Below are 18,845 nucleotides of genomic sequence, written 5' to 3'. Positions count from 1 at the left end.
AGAATTGCCGGTATTTCTGTAAAATTTTCCATTAGATGACCTAATTACAAAGCAATTCGCATATTTTTTGAGCGATTTTCCTCAGGTTTGTACCTAAAATTCTTCCATTTTAAATATTCTTATCTCTCATTCTACATTTTAATATCTACAATAAAGATTCGTTTTAAAAAATATCGTCGATATTTTTTCCTCATATATTCCATAGCTTTAAAATCTCCATTAATAGTTGTAAAGTCTACGCTTGTTCAGATTTCTTTTTTCTTCCCTTAGCAGGATAATCCATGTGTGGTTCAGTAGGGGATTTAACATAAATATAAGTTGATATGAATTGATAACAATTAGGTGTCAAGAAGAATATGAAGAATGTGTTTGAAAAATATGCGTGATATTAAAATTATAACACTTTATTGCTCTATTTTCTATAGAATTTAACAGTGGATTTAGAAATATGATTACTTATTTTTTCTTAGTAGAGTTTTGGTATAATAAATAATTTGGGCCGTTTAAAAATATAACCTTTGTTAATTTTTATCGTTACCTCCTACATATGTTAAAACATTTTCATATATTTTTACATCTTGCTTGATGAAATTTTGCATGGAAGTATATATCTAATTTCAATAGTTAAAGAAATAAATGTTTGTTCCACTTTTTTGTTACATACTGTACACACACAAATATATTAGTTAAAGATCTTTAAATAAGAATATTCACATAAGTTTCCTGTTTTATATGTATAGAGAGAGAATTCTTGATTTTAGTACATGCAAATTTTTACATGTTTTTCATTATCAATAGAAGTCATACTCATACTTTGAATCCAGGGTTATTAAGGAGTTTTCGAATAACAGAATAGGAATATCTATCATCAGTAAATTCAAAAACATGATATTTTACAAATTATTTATTGACAAATGTTATTAATTAAAAAAATTTGTAATACTGGATTATAATTTAAAATCTGAACAAAGATTTTGTGAAAATATTAAACTGGCTAAACCAAATGCAATAATATATCTTTAAAGATATTTCGTTAAAGACATAATAAAAATATTTGGATTGCTCCTGTAAAACATGCATTCTATATTAACCGTGAAAAAAACGAAAAAAAAAAAAAAAACATTTTTCACATAACATCAATTTAAGACAGCCTGAAAAAAAAATTCGCACTTAATTTATCAGTTAAAAACTCAATAGATTCCTTTTTGATGTTGTTGTCAGTAAAAAAAATATAAGATGCAAGTTGATGTTTACTTATCATTATTCTTGTATTGTTTTTCATCAACGAAGACATGTCAAATAATTAATAGTGCATTTTCACTTTATGTAGATCATATTTTTTAACATATATAGAAAAAACGCAAAAGGAAAAATTTTTTGTACTCTGTTTAATAATATATATTTCATTTACATTTGCACCCTGTTTATAATATTATATTACATTTATAATAATTTTGATCTTCATGCGTCATTGATGAATTTGATGACTTCTGATGTAAATTCTTTAAATGTGAAGACCATATGAGTTGCTTCTGCCACTTCAACAAGTTTTGCATTGGGAAATAGCATTTTAATGTTTTCCTCGTCATCTCCCCTGAAATTAAAACGAAAATTAATTTAGATATAAGATAAAAGTTATCAAAATAGAATTGCGAAAGCAAAACGCTTCATTTTATAAATATTAACTTTATTTACCTTCATAAACGATGTAAAAAATGTTACATACTATATGAAGAATCAAAGCTGTTACTTCATTTTTCGTTCTACTAAATTACAATAGTGATACGAAACGCATTGACACTCGAAGTGTTCCGTATCTCACAGAAAAGAAAACAAAGGCTTATATCCCTGTTCCAAGTAGCGGTCTTCTCAGAGAAGAAACAGCAGAAAATTTCTCAACATGAAGGAAATGTGTTGTATCTTTGACTACGTCTTCTGTGTTGGCCCAAACGTCTTGCTAAGTCATTTGCTGGACGACAAAATGTGAAATTTTTTGTGTTTATTACAAAGATTAGCCATAATTACTTAATTTAACTCGTTGCTATTTTAAAGAAATGGATACTTTGATTAATGAAAATATTTATCTTATTTCATTATTAAAAAGTAAGTATTACGAACATAACGTTTTGTTCATAGTATTTTTTTTATATAAATAAGGAATGATATTAGTGTATGCATACTATATAGACATACTAATAATTTTATTTTGTGCAAACTCTGATTTTCAACCAAACAAACCAAAAATGAATTATAGTGTGATGTGAAAAATGTACCGTGATGTGTCTTTTAACCCAAGGTTACTTGAGAATGATCACTTTGGCCAACATGATGTGTTAATCCTCTGACTAGGTCAGAGGTACAATATTTTTTTTATTTGAAGGAAATTAGGTGTACTTCAACCATGATGATTTTCTCTTATTGTGAAGAGGATGGTAATTTATGTATGCCATCTCTATTTCAACCTTGATCTATCGCCTATCGCAAGATGCTTCCATTCCAATTTTTAAAAAAGAAGTAACTCTGATAGCGGGAAGTTAAATATATTTTGAGAGATCCAAGTAAATTTTCTTTTTTTATTTCTCTATGGACTGGATGTTTACTATCGAAAGAAAGACTATTGAAAATACTTCGATCTATAATTTGATACACGATATTGTACAAAATTTTAATTCTAAGTGGTTTCATCTTCAATTCTTTTTTTACGAGATCACTTCTCGCCTTTTAGATTACTTTTAGGCTTTAGATTACTTTACAAGATTACTTTCCTTCAATTATTTAAGTACTTTATCAATCATATCCGATTAGGTCCTGAAAAATCTGCATTATTACTCCTTGACAGTCTCGAAAATCATGTAACTATCCTTCATTGAGATGCAAATAAATAAATAAATAAAACGCTGATCATGACCTTTCATCAACACAATAACCACGGAATGTAACCTTTAGACAGGGATGTATTTGGCCCATTCAAAACTAATTTCAACAGGCAATGAACAAATACCTAGATGTTAACACCAAATAATAGAGGTAAACCTGTTGCTATATAAAATGTGGCTAAATTTGTTCAAATCAATGAATCCAAATAATACCATGGAAGGAGTCAATGTTATTCTTTGCAGATATTGTTCTCTTTGCTAAGAACTTTTTACTAATGACGAGCTTCTGCCTTCATTTGTAACTGAGAGGGTGGTGATTCTTCCATTTTTCCTGTATGAATCAGACACTGAAAGTCCATCTGCTCATTTTTGGACCCAAACTCTTGTCTGTCTAAATATGCCATTGACATCTCAGACTCAGAGAAAAATAGGAACAAGTCAAGGGAAAATTTAAAAAATAAATGTTTTAATCAGAGATTCTCACCGACAGTCCTGAAAGTTAATATTTTCTTATTCAGTAAATCGTAACACGATGAATATATTTTAAAAGGAACGAACCTTTCAATAATAAGTCTTATAAACAACTTGTTTTTGTGTATAAAAATTTGAAATTTTTTCAAAAATAATTATCTTAATATTTTATGTGAATAAAGCCCATTTTATCATTTATGCTTGTTTTTATAAATGCGGGTATAAGCCACAGCATCCCCCAACCAAAGGTACAAAACTATGTTGTACCTTTGACCACAATGTAAAGTTTTTTTTAAAAAAATATTTAAAATGTTGAAATTGAACATTTTGGTTTTTTAAAAATATGTAATAAACACAAAACTTAGGCAGAGTTAATATCAGTATTCAAAATAGAATTGTAAACCAACATATGAAGCATAAAAAACATGAAAAATTAAAATGGAAAAATCGATCAAAAGTACAATGCTCTCCTTTGCGTATTTTGACTTTTTTCAAGTCATATACGAAGAGGAGGAGCAAAAATTGCGTAACTCTGAAATCTATTTATCTTACTATGCCAGGGATTAAGCGGTTCCGATAGAGGCGTAGATAAATGCCACAGGTTCTATTCGAGTGTAGATAAATATACAGGTTCTATCGAGGCGTGGATAAATATACAGGTTCTATTCGAGTGTAGATAAATATACAGGTTCTATCGAGGCGTAGATAAATATACAGGTTCTATTGTGATTACTTCTAAATATAAAATGGTTAGTAGTTTCTGATCAAATTGGAAGAATACTTCATCAAGAATCACACATGTATCACATCGTTCCTACACAATGTATGGTATTCTATCATTTTTTAAAAAATCATCTTGATTTCACTTTATGCCAAAGGGATAACGCTCTCTTCAGCGATATATCAAGGGAAATGAATCAACATTTCTTGAAAGTCTAAAATTCATTGAATTAGCTTCAATTTAGTTAGTTTGAAAAATAAAATTTATTTTATGACTTCGAAATAATACTTACACTTTGAAATTGGATTTGCCACCATAAATAAAAAGTGCTGGTCCATCAAAGCGGCCAGAACTTTTAATGAACAATTCATCAACATTCCTCGCAATCGTGTCTCGAAGTATAGGATTAAATCTCCACTGGCATTTTCCATCGGTACACTTGATTGGTACAATACTAGGATCATCCAGCTTGAAATTCACATTCATCTGTAAGAAAAGCAAATTAGCGCATTTGAAAATTCATGATCAGTTTAATTTTTATGTTTAAAGCGAATGTATATTGTGACTCAAAGCATAAAAATTCGAATTCTGGATCGTTGTGGTAATGATGAACAAAATTGTTTGTATTTTCATAAAATGATTACATATTCATTCAAATATAATAATAATAGTGCATTTAATCTTACACTGCAATAGTCTTTATTTTATTTTATAATTGAAACATTTAAATCTCTAAAAGAAAGCAAAAAAAAAAAAAATTAGTTTCAATATTAACTTTTCATGTAAAAGCGATAAATAAAGCATACTTAAAATTAGTAAGTATTAATAAAATAATTTTATCGATCACGCCAGACTAATCTACTATCTAGTTCTTAATATGAGCGACTGTGCAATGGGTCATATAAAGAATTACTAATGTGCAATGACTGATATAAAGGATTGGAATATGTTTTATATCTTGATTTTTTTTTAAATAAGTGACAAAAACTTTAACTCACCTTTTCCAAACGTGCGTTTAAGAGATTTAAGAATGCCTTTTTTGCTTCTATTTCAGTGACTCCTTGAGGTATTTCATTATCTAGTCCTTTCATCATGTTAGCAAAAAACTGCATCTCATTTAAACCTTCAGGAGTAAAACCATTTGGTCTCATATCCTCGATAATAATTTTTTCAACTTTTTCTGGCTGTTAATCATACATTCAAAAATTACTAGAAGTATAAGGAAGGCTAAAACGTATAAAATATTTCAAAACAATAATGCTTTTGTTAAAAAATAAAGTTATATATATATAACATTATTTTATGTGAAGCAGGCAGCAGTTTTGAAGACAGTGAAGAGACTTTTTATCTTTTTAAATTTTTTTTAATATCCACCGGGAAAGCATAATTATTTACAAGCAAAGACGCGGACAATTCACGTCCGCCACAGCGCAGCAGAAAAGCGGAAGTGAGGAAGAAGGGCCGAAATAAATTATCCCTCGCCTTATATAACCTTACATTTTGATAGGGAAAATATTTCTTCATTGTGCTAATATATTAATAAGATTCAGAGAGGGATTTCTGACGCATGTCAATCGCATGTAAGGGAAACACAGGGATCTTTTAAGAAAGAATGTGCTTACTGGACATTTTTACCCCTTCACGCCGAGCGTGTGAAAGTATCGGCGTTTAGCTGACTAAGCAATTTTATTAAGCTTCTCTTGAATTAATTAAGTAGAGAAAGTGGAATTGGATCACGAAATAAGAGAATATTTTAGAATAAAGTTACTAGGGGCTAAATTAAGATAAAATCTTGGAAATTAAAGTTTAAAATATCATTACATATATATATATATATATATATATATATATATATATATATATATATATATATATATATATATATATATATATATATATATATATATATATATATATATATATATATATATATATATATATATATATATATTGATTTCGCGTTCATTGTGAATAAAATCTCAATGATTTATCTTCCGGTCATAATTCTTTGTATATTGAGGGTGCTTTAGTAACTATCTATATTACTTTCTCGTCTGAAAATTGTAGAAGTATTGTAATCATTAAAAAATTCGAACTCGAAATTTTATCTGTAATCTCCACGCTCTACCTGAGTTCGAAAAACACATTCGTCTGTGTCTGTGTGTCGAAAAACACATTCGTCATTATGTCTGTTTGTGAACAGGATAACTCAAAAATGCTTTGAGCTAGACGGATAAAATTTGTAATGTGTATTAACGATTAAATTTGTAGATTTATATTTTTTGGAATGGATATATTTTTGAATGAATTTCGTTCAAATTTTGAACGAAATCCATTCAAAAAAGTCTCTGTCTGTACGATTACAAGTGAACTCGATAGCTCGAAAATGCAGAGACCTAGGTAAATAAAATTTGATATACAGGCATAGCATCTAAAATATAGATACTTATTAAATTTTGAACCAAATTCATCAAGCGGTTAACCATCTGTCGGTCTGAATTTTTGCTAGCATGGGAACGCAGTAATTCAAAAACTCAATGACTTAAATCATTCAAATTCGGTATGTTGTCTTACGATTACGGTTCTAGGTCCTAGTAAAAAGCAGGGAAAAATACATATTCTCACGATAAATTCAGTAAAAATGCTAGCTTCACGCCAAAGAGCTATATTTCGTAACTATTAATCGCAAGTAATTTGCAAGACTTTTGCGGCCTTGCCAAAGATCTATAATTTTATGCTGTGGGAAAGGGAATAAGACCTAGAGAGTCTAGGAGAAAGTTTTAAGGAAAGCATTCCTGCTAGTTTATTTATTATTTTTCAGGCGGATTTGTTCACATATTGGAAATTACATTAACAAAGTAAATAATTTACGATTTACTTTAAGACACAGTTGATATTCCTTAAAATAAATGTAGAAACTAAATTTTAAAAAAAAGAGAACAAAATATTTCAGACTGACGAGTCAAACCTGTTAATAATAGAATAAGAGCTATAAATAAGGTATAAAAGATGAAGCAATTTGAAGTAATGTTGTTTCGACAACAAATAATTATAACTAAAATGAAATCATGAAGCAAAGGTAGGCGCATCATAACTATTTAGCCACTTACTTATGACTCTGAAGAAATTCTGAATAAAAATTTAAAAAGTTTCATCTATGATATTTTCCAATGTTGTTCTGAATATAATGATAAATGCATTGGACCTGTCCGAGATATTTTCATTTTAAATGCTTACAACTTTTTTCCTTTTCTAATACTTTACTTTTCTCCTGGTCTACTCTTGGACTTTCCAATCACATTTTCTTTGAAACTTTAACTATTATCAATGCATTTGTTCCTTCAAATCTGAGATTAACGTTAAATAAATTGGACCAACCCTAATTAATTATAATATGATAATTAGCTGCAGTATGCGCATTGAATTAGAAATACATACTACGATAGGAAGATTACCTCATTCCTTTTAAAGCATGTTATATTAAAGGAATAAATATTAGGTTGGTAATAACCTTGTGTCAGATATTTAGATTATGGAAGGAAAATTAAACAGGGTTTATTGCTTCATTCAATGATCAAAAATTAAGTACAAAATTAGGGATTTTTCTGCCTTTCTTTTACAATTATTTTTGTCTCTTAGTCTCTTTATTTGAATGTTTTATGGGATGCATATTTCCTGTACTTTAGCTGTGTGATTTCCATCGATGATTTTTAATAGATAAACTGATTGAAGATCATGAAAAAAAAATCACATATAGCTGATTCATTGCATCTCTGATAATTCTTATAAATCTACACTATAGAAAGAATAAAAACCTTTTTATGTAAAATTATATGCTTTACGTCTACTTTGTGTATCTAAACTACTGATAGGCGGTTTTTCTCATTCTTTGCAGCAATTAAAGTTGAATTAAATAAGATTATCTTATTTGAATTACAATGTTTTTAATTTTAACTGGAAATCCACAGCATCTTTGAATTTAAATCTGTAGTTTACAAAGAATCATCAAATAAAATTAAGGTTTCCGCTTCGGGTATGTTTATTAATTGATAAGAGCGCTGACGTGATGATTGATAAGATTATTTAACTTACGTAAGTCAATGCAAGGTGAATAGCTATTTTTCCACCCAAACTCTGACCAAGTGCGATTACTTTTGGCGCTTTAAGTTGATCTATCAAGTGCTTTATATCTTCAGTCATGGCCTCAACATCATACTCGTCGTTATTCCAAGGGCTCTCACCATGATTTCGCAAATCTATGATGCAGACCTAAAGTAGAAAAAGATAACAAAGAAGAAAAAATGCAGATGCTGTGTAATTTAATGCTGATGAAATTTTCAGCTTGCATTTGTTTTTCAGTTACATTGACGACCTGTTTTGAAGCAACACGAGGTTGCATCTGGGACAGATCTCGTTATTCGCAACCATGATTAGATAATGACACCTGAACTGGCATTCCCCACTTTAAACTTCTGCATTACATAAAGATGAGGACATTTGGCCCACAACCCAAGATTTAACATATAACAGGCCCTCATACCAGATAACACTAATTTCGGTTTCGAACAAGGAGCTCGCCTTTTCCGAGGTCAAGACTTTTTCCACCACAGTCTTTTTTTTTTTTTTTTTTTACTTTGGATACATCTGTTTTTTTTTTTTTTTTTTTTTTTTTTTGATATTGTTGCAAAAATAATTATTCGTTCTTAGACCCTTGCTTTGCCCTTTGAATTTGTTTAGAATTTTTGTATTTTAGGATGATGCTTTTTTGCATTCTTTGTAATTTAGTACTCATGCGATGTTTTATTTGAATTTATATTGCAATAATTCATAAAATGTATGGCCCTGCCATGTGAATCAGTGTTTTACATCCTCTGAGTAGTACAATAGATTTGAACAAATTAGTCAATAAATGTGTATTATGGAAACTCAACATCACTTGAAACAATTAAATTTTTCTCAGTTAGTGAAGAAAGAATCATTTAATTACAATAGATGTGGGTTTCCTCACATGTTGGTTTAAATGCTAATGAGATTGCCGATAATTTAGCTAAGATAGCCTCAGCTGACATATTTCATGGTGATGCAACACTAACTTATTTTGAAATATCCTCTATCAAAAAGATGGAGTCGAGTGCAGTTTGGAGAGTCCCACCTGCTCACCCTTGGTACTTTGGTAGGAGTCCTGGTTGGTGTCACCGTCTGGATATCTCTAGAAAACAATAAACGGCTCTCTCTCTTTTTTTGAGTGGACACACCAAGTCCCATACCTTCCAACACGACCGGAGAATCTTTGTTGAATGTCCTTGGTGCAGGGCAGATCAAGCCTCCCCCAAACATATTCTTAAATGTTTAAATTTTACTATTTTTGAGATTTTAAGGGATCTGCTATTGTTTTTGGACTTTTTAGAGATCTTTGGTTTCATGGAGGTGGTTATACCACCTGGGATCAGAAACAACAACAACAACAAACTGAACTTTTATGATTCTATTTAAAATTCATTTCTAAACAGAAAAAAAATAGGAGCGCGTACGCATTCTGATTAATTTAAGAACAATTGAAGGAAAGTTAATTTTTAATGAGCATTAAAGGAATTTTAATTTTAGGAATCAGTTAAAATACTAAGTAATATTCAGTTGTAAGTCATTACTTCAAATTCTTTACTTATCAGTTTTGATTTTCCTTCTTTCTTGAAGTAAAGCTTTTCAACATTAGCCCTTTTTTTGTCGTTATTTTGATATAATACATATAAAGAAAATAATATATTCTATCAAATAGAATCACAATAATTAAATCGAATGAAAAAAAAACTAGAATCCGATTATAATTTAATTTGTTTCAAAGGTGCATTTAGAAATAGAAGTATATCTTGGAGATATTCGTATTTAATTCTTCATCCCATCTTGATCAGTTGAACTTAAGATAAAAGCCTTGGTCTAAACATGAATGCAAGTCTAATTCAGGATCAGAATTTCGGAGCAAAACTGAATAGCATGTATAATTCAAAGATAGAATTTAAAAGCTTTGAATTCCTGTTGATTTGAATTATAAAAATTGCACCTCATGAAGAAAATATGAAAAAATAATTCTTAGTAATGGTAGGCAGGATGTACTTTAATGTTGTAACGTTTCTCCTTTTACTTCACATGGTAATTGTCATTCAGGCCAGATGTAACGTCACCCGTTTTCCCACACATAGTTAAGTGCATACGGACCTCCAGTTGTAGATCCTTTTCACTAGGAGAGTCATTGTGTCTGGTCATTTGCTACTATGTCCAGGTGTGGTAAAAAAAGATGTGTATCCCGTCGTTTCAAATATATCCATCATGTCTTCAAAGGAGAGGAAATTCAAACCATCCAGATGTTACACTATTTCCCCTTATGAAGAGACTTCTCAAATCATTAAGAAGCAATCAATTACCAGTAACCGTTGTCATTAAGTGTCAAACCCAGGTACACTTCAGTCGGCATTAGCTGCGAATTAATTGTAATTAACATATGCTCAAGAGGCAGTCGGCCACCAAGATGGTTCAGTAATAGACACTCCCTCGGTTGAGTGGAGACCATTGAAGAAGCGTTGCTGAGCAGCTATTGGGTGATAGGGAAATCAAGTTCACCTTTGAGAAAAGGCGGCTTTCTGATGGTAATAAAAAACTGTATTTTTTTTTTTATCTCAGATATGAAGAGAGAGAGGCTTCGAATTGAAATTTGGAGAGAAGGCAGAAAAGTTGTTCCTGATTTTTTGAGAAGCTCCGTGTGATTCGAGCTTCTGCGTTGGGGTCCACCCGATACAGATCGATGGATTTCTGGAGTAGCCGTTTAGAGCTAACAGCCTGTTAGTGGCTTTTTGTGTGTGTGTGACTTATTCTCCAATTTGAACAAAGAATTATTTCATGATTCACCTTTTAATTGATTTTTGCAAATAATCTTAACCTAAATGAGAACAAGTTGGTTTTTGTAAATATATAAGGCTGTAAATAAAAGAATTATTTTGTTGCGCTACTCCTTTATTTAATCGGTCTTGATCAAGATATTACAAATGTCTTAAATATTGCCCAATTCACATTTTATCTTTTTTCCCTTTTTGTTTAAGAGACTTATCACTTGATATAATTTGATTTTTTTTTTTAGCCTTCTGCTTCAATTTATTTTATAAATCAGAAATGTTTCTACTCGAGCTTTAATTATGATGAACTTTTATATTTACCATGTAATAATTAAAATAAAATGCAGATGTATTTTTGATAATTATTTACTTTGTATATCCAATCAGACAAAGGAGAAAAAAATGAAATGAATAATCGTGGAAACTAGCAGTACTGATAACAGGATTTAGAAAATAAATGTAATTATTTATTATCAACCACCGATTCAAACTTATTTTTCGGGGAAGCTGGATATGTGCATCTTCCCTCATTATATTAATTCGAATCTCGATAATTTCAAAAAGCTACTTTTTGTGATACGACTGATGAATGGAACATCCAATTTTAAATGCAACAGCAAAATGTACAAATTAACTCAAGAAATAGAAATGCAAGACCTGGAAAAATATAAATGTAAAAATGAGTAGTAAAAAATCACATAAAATCACCAGTGAGCCTTTCATTGGAGTGTCATAATGAATATTGGTATCTCTGTTTCTTGAACTCAAGCCCAAATCAGACGAAGAGTTATTCGTTTTCGATGTCTGGAAGAAATTTCCTAGTGTGCTAGGCACTTAAGAGTTAGTAATTTTCAACGAATGTTTTATGATTTAACCCTTTGACTACAAAAGGGACATATACATCCCACTAACCTTTTAAAATCAGTTTAAATAGATGTAAGTACAAGTAGTTTTTTAGGGGGAGGGGGGTGGATTTCGCCATCACGTCCTAGACAAGGGGGTTTAAAATCATTTGAAAAAAATCGAAAAGATTTGTCTAATACAGAAGTTATTATCTTCATTTTCTATGCGATTGCAGGGAAAAAGATTTTTAAAAATTGGTAGTCAAAGGATTAAGTGTTAGTAATAAAGCCAAATTTAGCTACTTACTTCCCTTTTGGTATCCAAAGATAAAAGTTCGAAAATTCCTTTCCAGACTTCTTTGTTTCCTCCCAAACCATGAAGCAAAATAATAGGCGCATCATCTGCTTTGTGCTCCCGATGTTCACCAGGTGTCGCGACTGCCGTGCACGAATATTTCAGTTCTACGGGTTTTGGTCTGGAAAAAAATTCAATGTTTATTTCAATTTCAAGCTGAATTATGGATATTGTTTATATTGATGGATTAAAAAGGATTCTGACAAATTTGAAGAGAAGATAAGGCATAGCAAACCAACCACATATTTACAGGAGAGAACGTGTAATATGTGGGTATTATCATGTACTATCTAATCTAAAACGATCCCGGTCACTCTGATATCGCAAGACGATATTATAACGTTAAAGCCTAACTAACGTTACCCCTAAAACTTGGGTGTTTTATAAGGGTTAAAGTTCAACATCCGTAGCTAAGTAGTTCGATAAAGGAAAACATAATCAACTTTGGTTGTTATTATTATTTAATAAACATTTTAAAGGCTAAAGATAACAAATGTAAAGAATAAAAAATTAAAATATCCTTTTAACAGTATATCGAAAAGGCAAAAGCAAAAAACAAGATAAAAATTTGAAGGTTAAAACAAAAATGGTAAGACTTTAGACGCCAAAAAAAAAAAAAAAAAAATCCGAGAAGGATCGAACCACAATTAAAATTATAGGAAATTTAAAAAAATATCTAAACAATCACTATATATATATAAAAATTAAAATGCATTATAAATGTGATTACAATTTACTGAGAGTATTTTATCTGCAATTTGCGCTTTTGCAAATTAAGTTTTGAACTTCAAATTTCCAAAGAAAAAAAATCCGTCTAATACACGGATAAAAGTGTTTTTATCGTATTTATTTCGATTTAATTAGTGTCAAATATTAATTTAAAAATAATTTGAATTACCAATAAATTTTTCCAAGGAAAAAACTTCTTTGATTACAAATATACAAGCACTACATTTTTTAAAGTAGTAATAAATAATCATAATTTATTGATGAATAAGACAACGATTATTTTCTGAGATAAAAAGAAGTTGTGTACTAAGTTGATTTGTACATTTACTAAAATATGTACATTTAAAATGTACATACATTTCCATTCCAACAAAAATATGTCACTTTCTTATCAACTTTCATTTATTCTTTAAATTCTACTTCATTTAGATAAGGCAAAGATAAATATAGTTTCTGTCTATGTTTGTTGTATTTATCTCTTCCGTGATAAACTTAATGACTTCTATTAATTTTGTGTTAAGAATCTGTGCATAAAATATCACTGTAAAAGCTATTTAGGATACAAATAAGTTATTTAGAATACAAAAAGAGATTCCATTTAAGTACAACTAGGATAAAACAGATTCACTTTCGGTTATTTGACATACAAAAAATAGATTCCATGTAAGTAAACTTAAATGGAGAAAATATTTTTGATTTATTACAGATCATCAAGGCACATTTTAAATTTTGCTCCCAAAACTAACTGGTTTAAAAAATAATAAATAGCAGAAATAAAAAAGATATATAACTGGGAAGATGAGCTTTAAAATTCTTTAAAGTAATCTCTATTACAAAATTTAAATTCCTACTATATTTTATAAATGTACAATAGCTTTTGAGAAAAATTTTTGTGCAGACTTACTTTGCAGCCAATATAGATGTTGATAATGATGCTAGCAGAAGCGAAGAAAAACAAATCCAAACGGGCTGCAGCCACATGTTCAGCTGGAATAAAATTAATTTTTTTAACATTTTTGTGTAACTCAAATATTAAAATGTCAATTTTAGCGAAATATTATACTTCCCTGCCACAGAATATATAAAAAAAAATTACTTTTTTTATATACAAAAAGTAATATTAAAAGAATTTTTTTGCTGAATAACTTTAATATTTACAATTTAAAATTGGAAAAATTAAGAGGGCAATAATATTGGAGGCGGGGGTAAAATCTGGTTAAATTGCCAAAAAATATCACATTTTCTGTGATACTTTCACACCAATTTCTTGATTTCTTAGAAAATTAACTGAATAGTCAACATTTTTTAAAAGAAAACCATTTCAATAATTTCTAAATGAATGAATTAATTAATATTTGTTTCATATCACGAACTGTAGAAGGCAGTTAGACAGACTTTAAAAGCGTTCATATGTTACGCCATAAAAATTACAAACAAATACTGAATCTGTATAAAATGACACCATCATCATTTAGGTCGGTTCAGTTGCGTCAGTATTCCGTTTTGAAGCTACAGGAAAGCCATTTTGGGTCAGCCTTGTAATTTTTAATCGTGATCAGATGAAGAGAACTATAACTGAACCAGTGTCCCATTCTCCAAACTTCCATAATATTTAGAAGGATGGGTTCGCCTCATAACGGCAGATGTCATGGGTACTAGGGTCACGTGAACAGAAGAATTTCGGGGGGAACTAAGTCTCGAAATTAAATGCTCTCATTCCCCGAAGTCGTAATTATAATGAGGCTTTCGAACTCTTATTAATGTCCTGATGAAGATAAATTTGTTGTTGTTGTTGTTCGTCTAAAAAGAACTAATATATAGAAAGTCCATTTGAATGTTCTGTATACAAATACCTTGAAAATAACAACATATACATAGCATTCGCTTTTATTAATTATATATGTGTAGCAGAGGTAGCAAATATGTAAGCAAAATATTTTTAATGGTCCTATTAAAAAAAGAAGAAGAAGAATGTGAATAAAAGAGAATGCTCTATTAAAATAATTCAAGCAGCTGAAAATACGGCCTATCGTTTTTTAAAAAGAATTATTGCTATTTAAAAGGAATTTCTTTCGGTTTATCTTATGTCTTTAATTGTATAGTCAAGTATATTTCCACTCTAATAATCATCCAATAGCTAATTGCTTAAAAGTGCTAAGTGCTTAAAAGTGCTCTTTTATTAGAAGTGCTTAAAAGTGCTCTTTTAAAGAATTATACATTTCTTAAAATTTATATCCTCAAATGCACTGCTGAAATAAAGTACGTTGTGTGACTCTTTATACAGTCCCTGGTCCTATTAGTCATAAGAAGTCAAAATTCCGTGACAGTTTAATATTTTAAACCAAAAAATAAAAACACTCTTTTGTGCCCAAACTGAACTACTTATGAAGCTCTGAATTCCATCATTTTATACTAATCAACTGTTACCCTGTTTCAACTCTGTGTGTTGATGGGCAGATCTTCCTCGATTCGATCATTAAAATAGTCTGAAATAGCCTAAAACAACAATACGCAAAATTTCAGAATTTGACTAATTTGGATCGCAGAATAGTATCATTTTTTCGTTAAAAATATTAATATGTCATGATTATTTTACTAAACATTACTTTTAGAACCGAAGACCTATATAAAATTTTAGACAATATATTTTTCCTCGTCACATTTATTAACAAAAACATAATAAAATAAAATCCTTTATTACATTCAGAGCATTTTTCCGATTCGACGTGCATTAACTATTGGACCCCAATTAAAATGGGCATCGTTTATATTTTAAACCGAATCAACACAACACAATCTCATTTTTCTCTCACACAATCTCAACAAGACTTTTATATTTTGAGCCCACCAATTTTTCAAACTACGCAATCAAGTTTGAATTGAACATTAGTATCCAACAACTAAGTAATAAAAATTAAATTAGCAATCATATATATTTCGAAAAATAATAAGACATTTATATAACCAATAAATTTTCAGATATGAATAGTTTAGAAACGGAATAGTATACATGCATTGAAAATTTATCTCATTCTATGCTCATCAAGTAAAGATAAGATAAAGCATTTTACAAATAATGAAGCTGATTTTAGATACATAACATTGAAAAAAAAATATCTTGATATGAAAAGAATGAAAATTCCGAATTTTGGAGAAAGCTTTTTAAAATGATCGGTAATTATGCATATAGGAAATAAATTACTGGTTCTGAATTTGAGAATAGGGAAACTATTTGAGGAATGTTAAAAAAAAAAAAAAAAAGTCTAAAATGTTCACTATTCCAGCCATAAAACCGTTCATGTTTTTACCGAACATTGTATAAAATTGAATATATTTAATCAATTCTTGAATATCTATCGATGTAAGTAATTTATAATTATAGGCAAACAAAACTTATCCAATATTATGTATTATTAATGATATTTTATCTTAACTACGCAAGGAGTATGCAGATTGCATTTGTAATTCAAAGGAGTGCAATTATTTTATACATTCTGAAAATATCTTTCATATTTAAAAGAATAAAAGTTACTTTTACATTTAAACTTAACTCTTACAATGACGCATTGTAAAAGTTATTCAGTACTATTTTTCAGTGTTTTAAATACATTTCAATAATAGTTGAGCATTGCAAAAAACAAATTTGGTAGTTCGATTCTCAAAGCAAAATTACTCCTCCAAATACAAAGTTGGACGCATTTTTTTTTTTTTTTTTTTTTTCTTTTTTCTTTTTCCGTCTATTACTTTTTAATTATAACACAAAGGTCAAGGAAATAAATCACTCAATCTCTAAACACAGATGTTTGTAGTGCTAAAAGAGCATAAAATTTTTAGCACACTATTACAATGCTATATAGTATCGTAAATATTGAGCAACATAGAAAAAATTTTATACGTTATCTTTGAACTATTTAAGTAATAATTTTTTTTTCCATTCTTAAGATTTCTTCAATTCTTGTAAAGCAAACAAATACTAAGCCACTTACTTACCTATTCGTGAGTATCTGCTTCTACTGTAAAAAATCGAAGAAACAAATTGTCGACACAATAATACGAAAGAAATCTTCTGTACTTATCACACTGATACGCAGAACAACTTTCCTGTGTGATAAGGAAAAATTTGTGATTATTACTTCCTTTATGCAGAATTTATTTAATTTCTTATCCCTAATGTCTCATTTTATCTAATAAAGCTTCTGTCGTTTTTGTATTCGTAAAAATGTATTCAAACGATTGTAAAGTTATCAGCATCAGTTGAAAAAAATCATACAAATTATTTTAAGCACAGATTTTAAAAATTGCCTAATATTTCATTTTATTAAAAATTGTTTTTCATTTTTATTTTTTAACTAAAGTTAATTGCTTTTATTTTTACAAAAATGTTCACTTTTTAAAGTTTTTTATTTAAAACATAGACTTTAATAAGAATTTTCTTTCAAAAGAGAATAGTTCATTATTTAAATTATTCTAAATTAGAAATCGTTGCATAAAGCAATAAGTAATCGTTAATAAAAGTTATAGTTCACATTGCAGTTTTATAGAGACAAAAAAATTTAATAAATAAATTAAAATTATTTTCTTTGCCCCACACTAATTATTAATATCTTTATCCTTATAACTTATTTAAACAGGATATGTAAAGAATTTTGATTTAAAAACGATCAAAACATTTTCTCATTCTTCTTGAGAAATTTATAAACATCTGAAAAAAAAAAAACTATTTATGACGTAATGACAAATATATAAATAAATAGTTGCAGTATATTTCTGAGAAATTAATTTTATCGTACGTTATTAAGTTTTAAATGGAATATTAACAAAGAAAAGTTTGGAGAATTATAAAATGTAATTTGAAAAAACACTAAATAAATGAGTTTTTTAAAATCAAGTCTAATCTGAATTTAAATAGTCAGCCAATAGATGGCGCCAGGTATTGATCATGTTTCAAGATGCATAATCTATTGCAATTAAAATAAAAATGGGACAGACAGAAAAATAGCAAATAGGAGGAAATATTTGTATAGATTTTGAACCTTGGTCAAATATTCTTTTTATCTTCAGTAATTGAGAACTGAAAAGTTCCTCAAAATAAAAAAAAGGTGTTTTCCCCCTTACTTCTCTCTGAAAATTCCAAAAAGTCAAACCTTAAAATGGTTTATCTTGCCTGTAAAACACAATACGTAGATACTTTTTCGTAAATATAGCTAATTATTTGTTCTATACATTGATTAAAACCTATCTCTGGGCAAGTTTTCCTCTAATAATATATTTTACATAAAAATACCAATAAAATAAATTTTTTCTGTTATATTTTTTTTTCACATAAATAAAGATTTAATTGAACTGTGAAACTTAAAAAGTAAAAGAAAAAAAAAATCTATTTAATTAAATATTCGAAATACCATACTGCTTTATTTTTGGTTATACAAACAATGTTCTCATAAACTTAAATGAAATAATCCTTCAAAAAAAAATTGCATTTTATGTTGAAAGAGAAAAGGATGCAACATGTAGCTCAAACTCAAAGCTTTACTAAATATTAAGTAAGATCATTGCGAACGTAAAATTTGTAACGCAAACATAAAGTAAGAATTTGTATATTTTGAAAGTGAAAAAAATATTTAGATTACATTTTAATATAACTTTTTTGTATAATAATACTGTTGTTGTACCAGCATTCAGTAATACACAAACCGAATCTAACTTCAAATTACTAAAAAATGCTGGATCATCAGATTCTTTTGACTCGTAAAATAAGATAGGATCTTTTATCACAAGTGAACACGTTTAAATTAAGGGAAAATAATATCTTAATTACTTCAAAGATACTTTTACTCTTTCAAATGAAAAATTCGCATTTTGTATGACTGACACTCTTTATTCACATTATTTATAAGTAAGAATTAGAAGTTGTAGTTGTTCTTTTAGGACAAGAAACTCCGGAGTTGAGTTGTCTCAGAAGAAGTG

General features: G+C 28.9%; 1 protein-coding gene across 2 annotated transcripts; it reads right to left on the bottom strand.

Moving 5' to 3' along the window:
- Positions 1 to 1,371: 1,371 nt before the first annotated feature.
- LOC129960515 (protein ABHD11-like) lies at positions 1,372 to 18,716 on the bottom strand. Of its 2 annotated transcripts, none has more exons than XM_056073994.1 (8): positions 18,697 to 18,716; positions 16,869 to 16,979; positions 13,783 to 13,865; positions 12,102 to 12,270; positions 8,161 to 8,337; positions 5,067 to 5,252; positions 4,361 to 4,554; positions 1,372 to 1,594 (listed from the first exon to the last, which is right to left on the bottom strand). In XM_056073994.1, the coding sequence occupies exons 3-8, from the start codon at positions 13,857 to 13,859 to the stop codon at positions 1,462 to 1,464; spliced, it is 936 nt and encodes a 311-aa protein (XP_055929969.1). In that variant the 5' UTR covers positions 13,860 to 13,865; positions 16,869 to 16,979; positions 18,697 to 18,716; the 3' UTR covers positions 1,372 to 1,461. The 2 variants fall into 2 exon arrangements, with proteins under 2 accessions (XP_055929969.1, XP_055929967.1); XM_056073992.1 differs by having other exon boundaries at positions 18,583 to 18,707.
- Between the last annotated feature and the right edge of the window lie 129 nt (positions 18,717 to 18,845).

Source organism: Argiope bruennichi, chromosome X2 (genome assembly GCF_947563725.1).
Source record: "Argiope bruennichi chromosome X2, qqArgBrue1.1, whole genome shotgun sequence".
Taxonomy (NCBI): Eukaryota; Metazoa; Arthropoda; class Arachnida; order Araneae; family Araneidae; genus Argiope; species Argiope bruennichi.
The sequence above is the reverse complement of the archived record's forward strand: the minus strand, read 5'-3'. Positions and strand labels throughout refer to the sequence as shown.

What these genes read in the sequence shown, in the direction of transcription:
- LOC129960515 (XM_056073994.1), bottom strand. Translation starts at nt 13,859, where the DNA reads ATGTGGCTGCAGCCCGTTTGGATTTGTTTTTCTTCGCTTCTGCTAGCA. An exon ending in ACATCTATATTGGCTGCAAA is followed by an intron (nt 12,271 to 13,782) that starts GTAAGTCTGCAC and finishes ATTTTTTTCCAG; the next exon opens with ACCAAAACCCGTAGAACTGA. An exon ending in GGCAAATCCAATTTCAAAGT is followed by an intron (nt 1,595 to 4,360) that starts GTAAGTATTATT and finishes TTTTAATTTCAG; the next exon opens with GGGAGATGACGAGGAAAACA.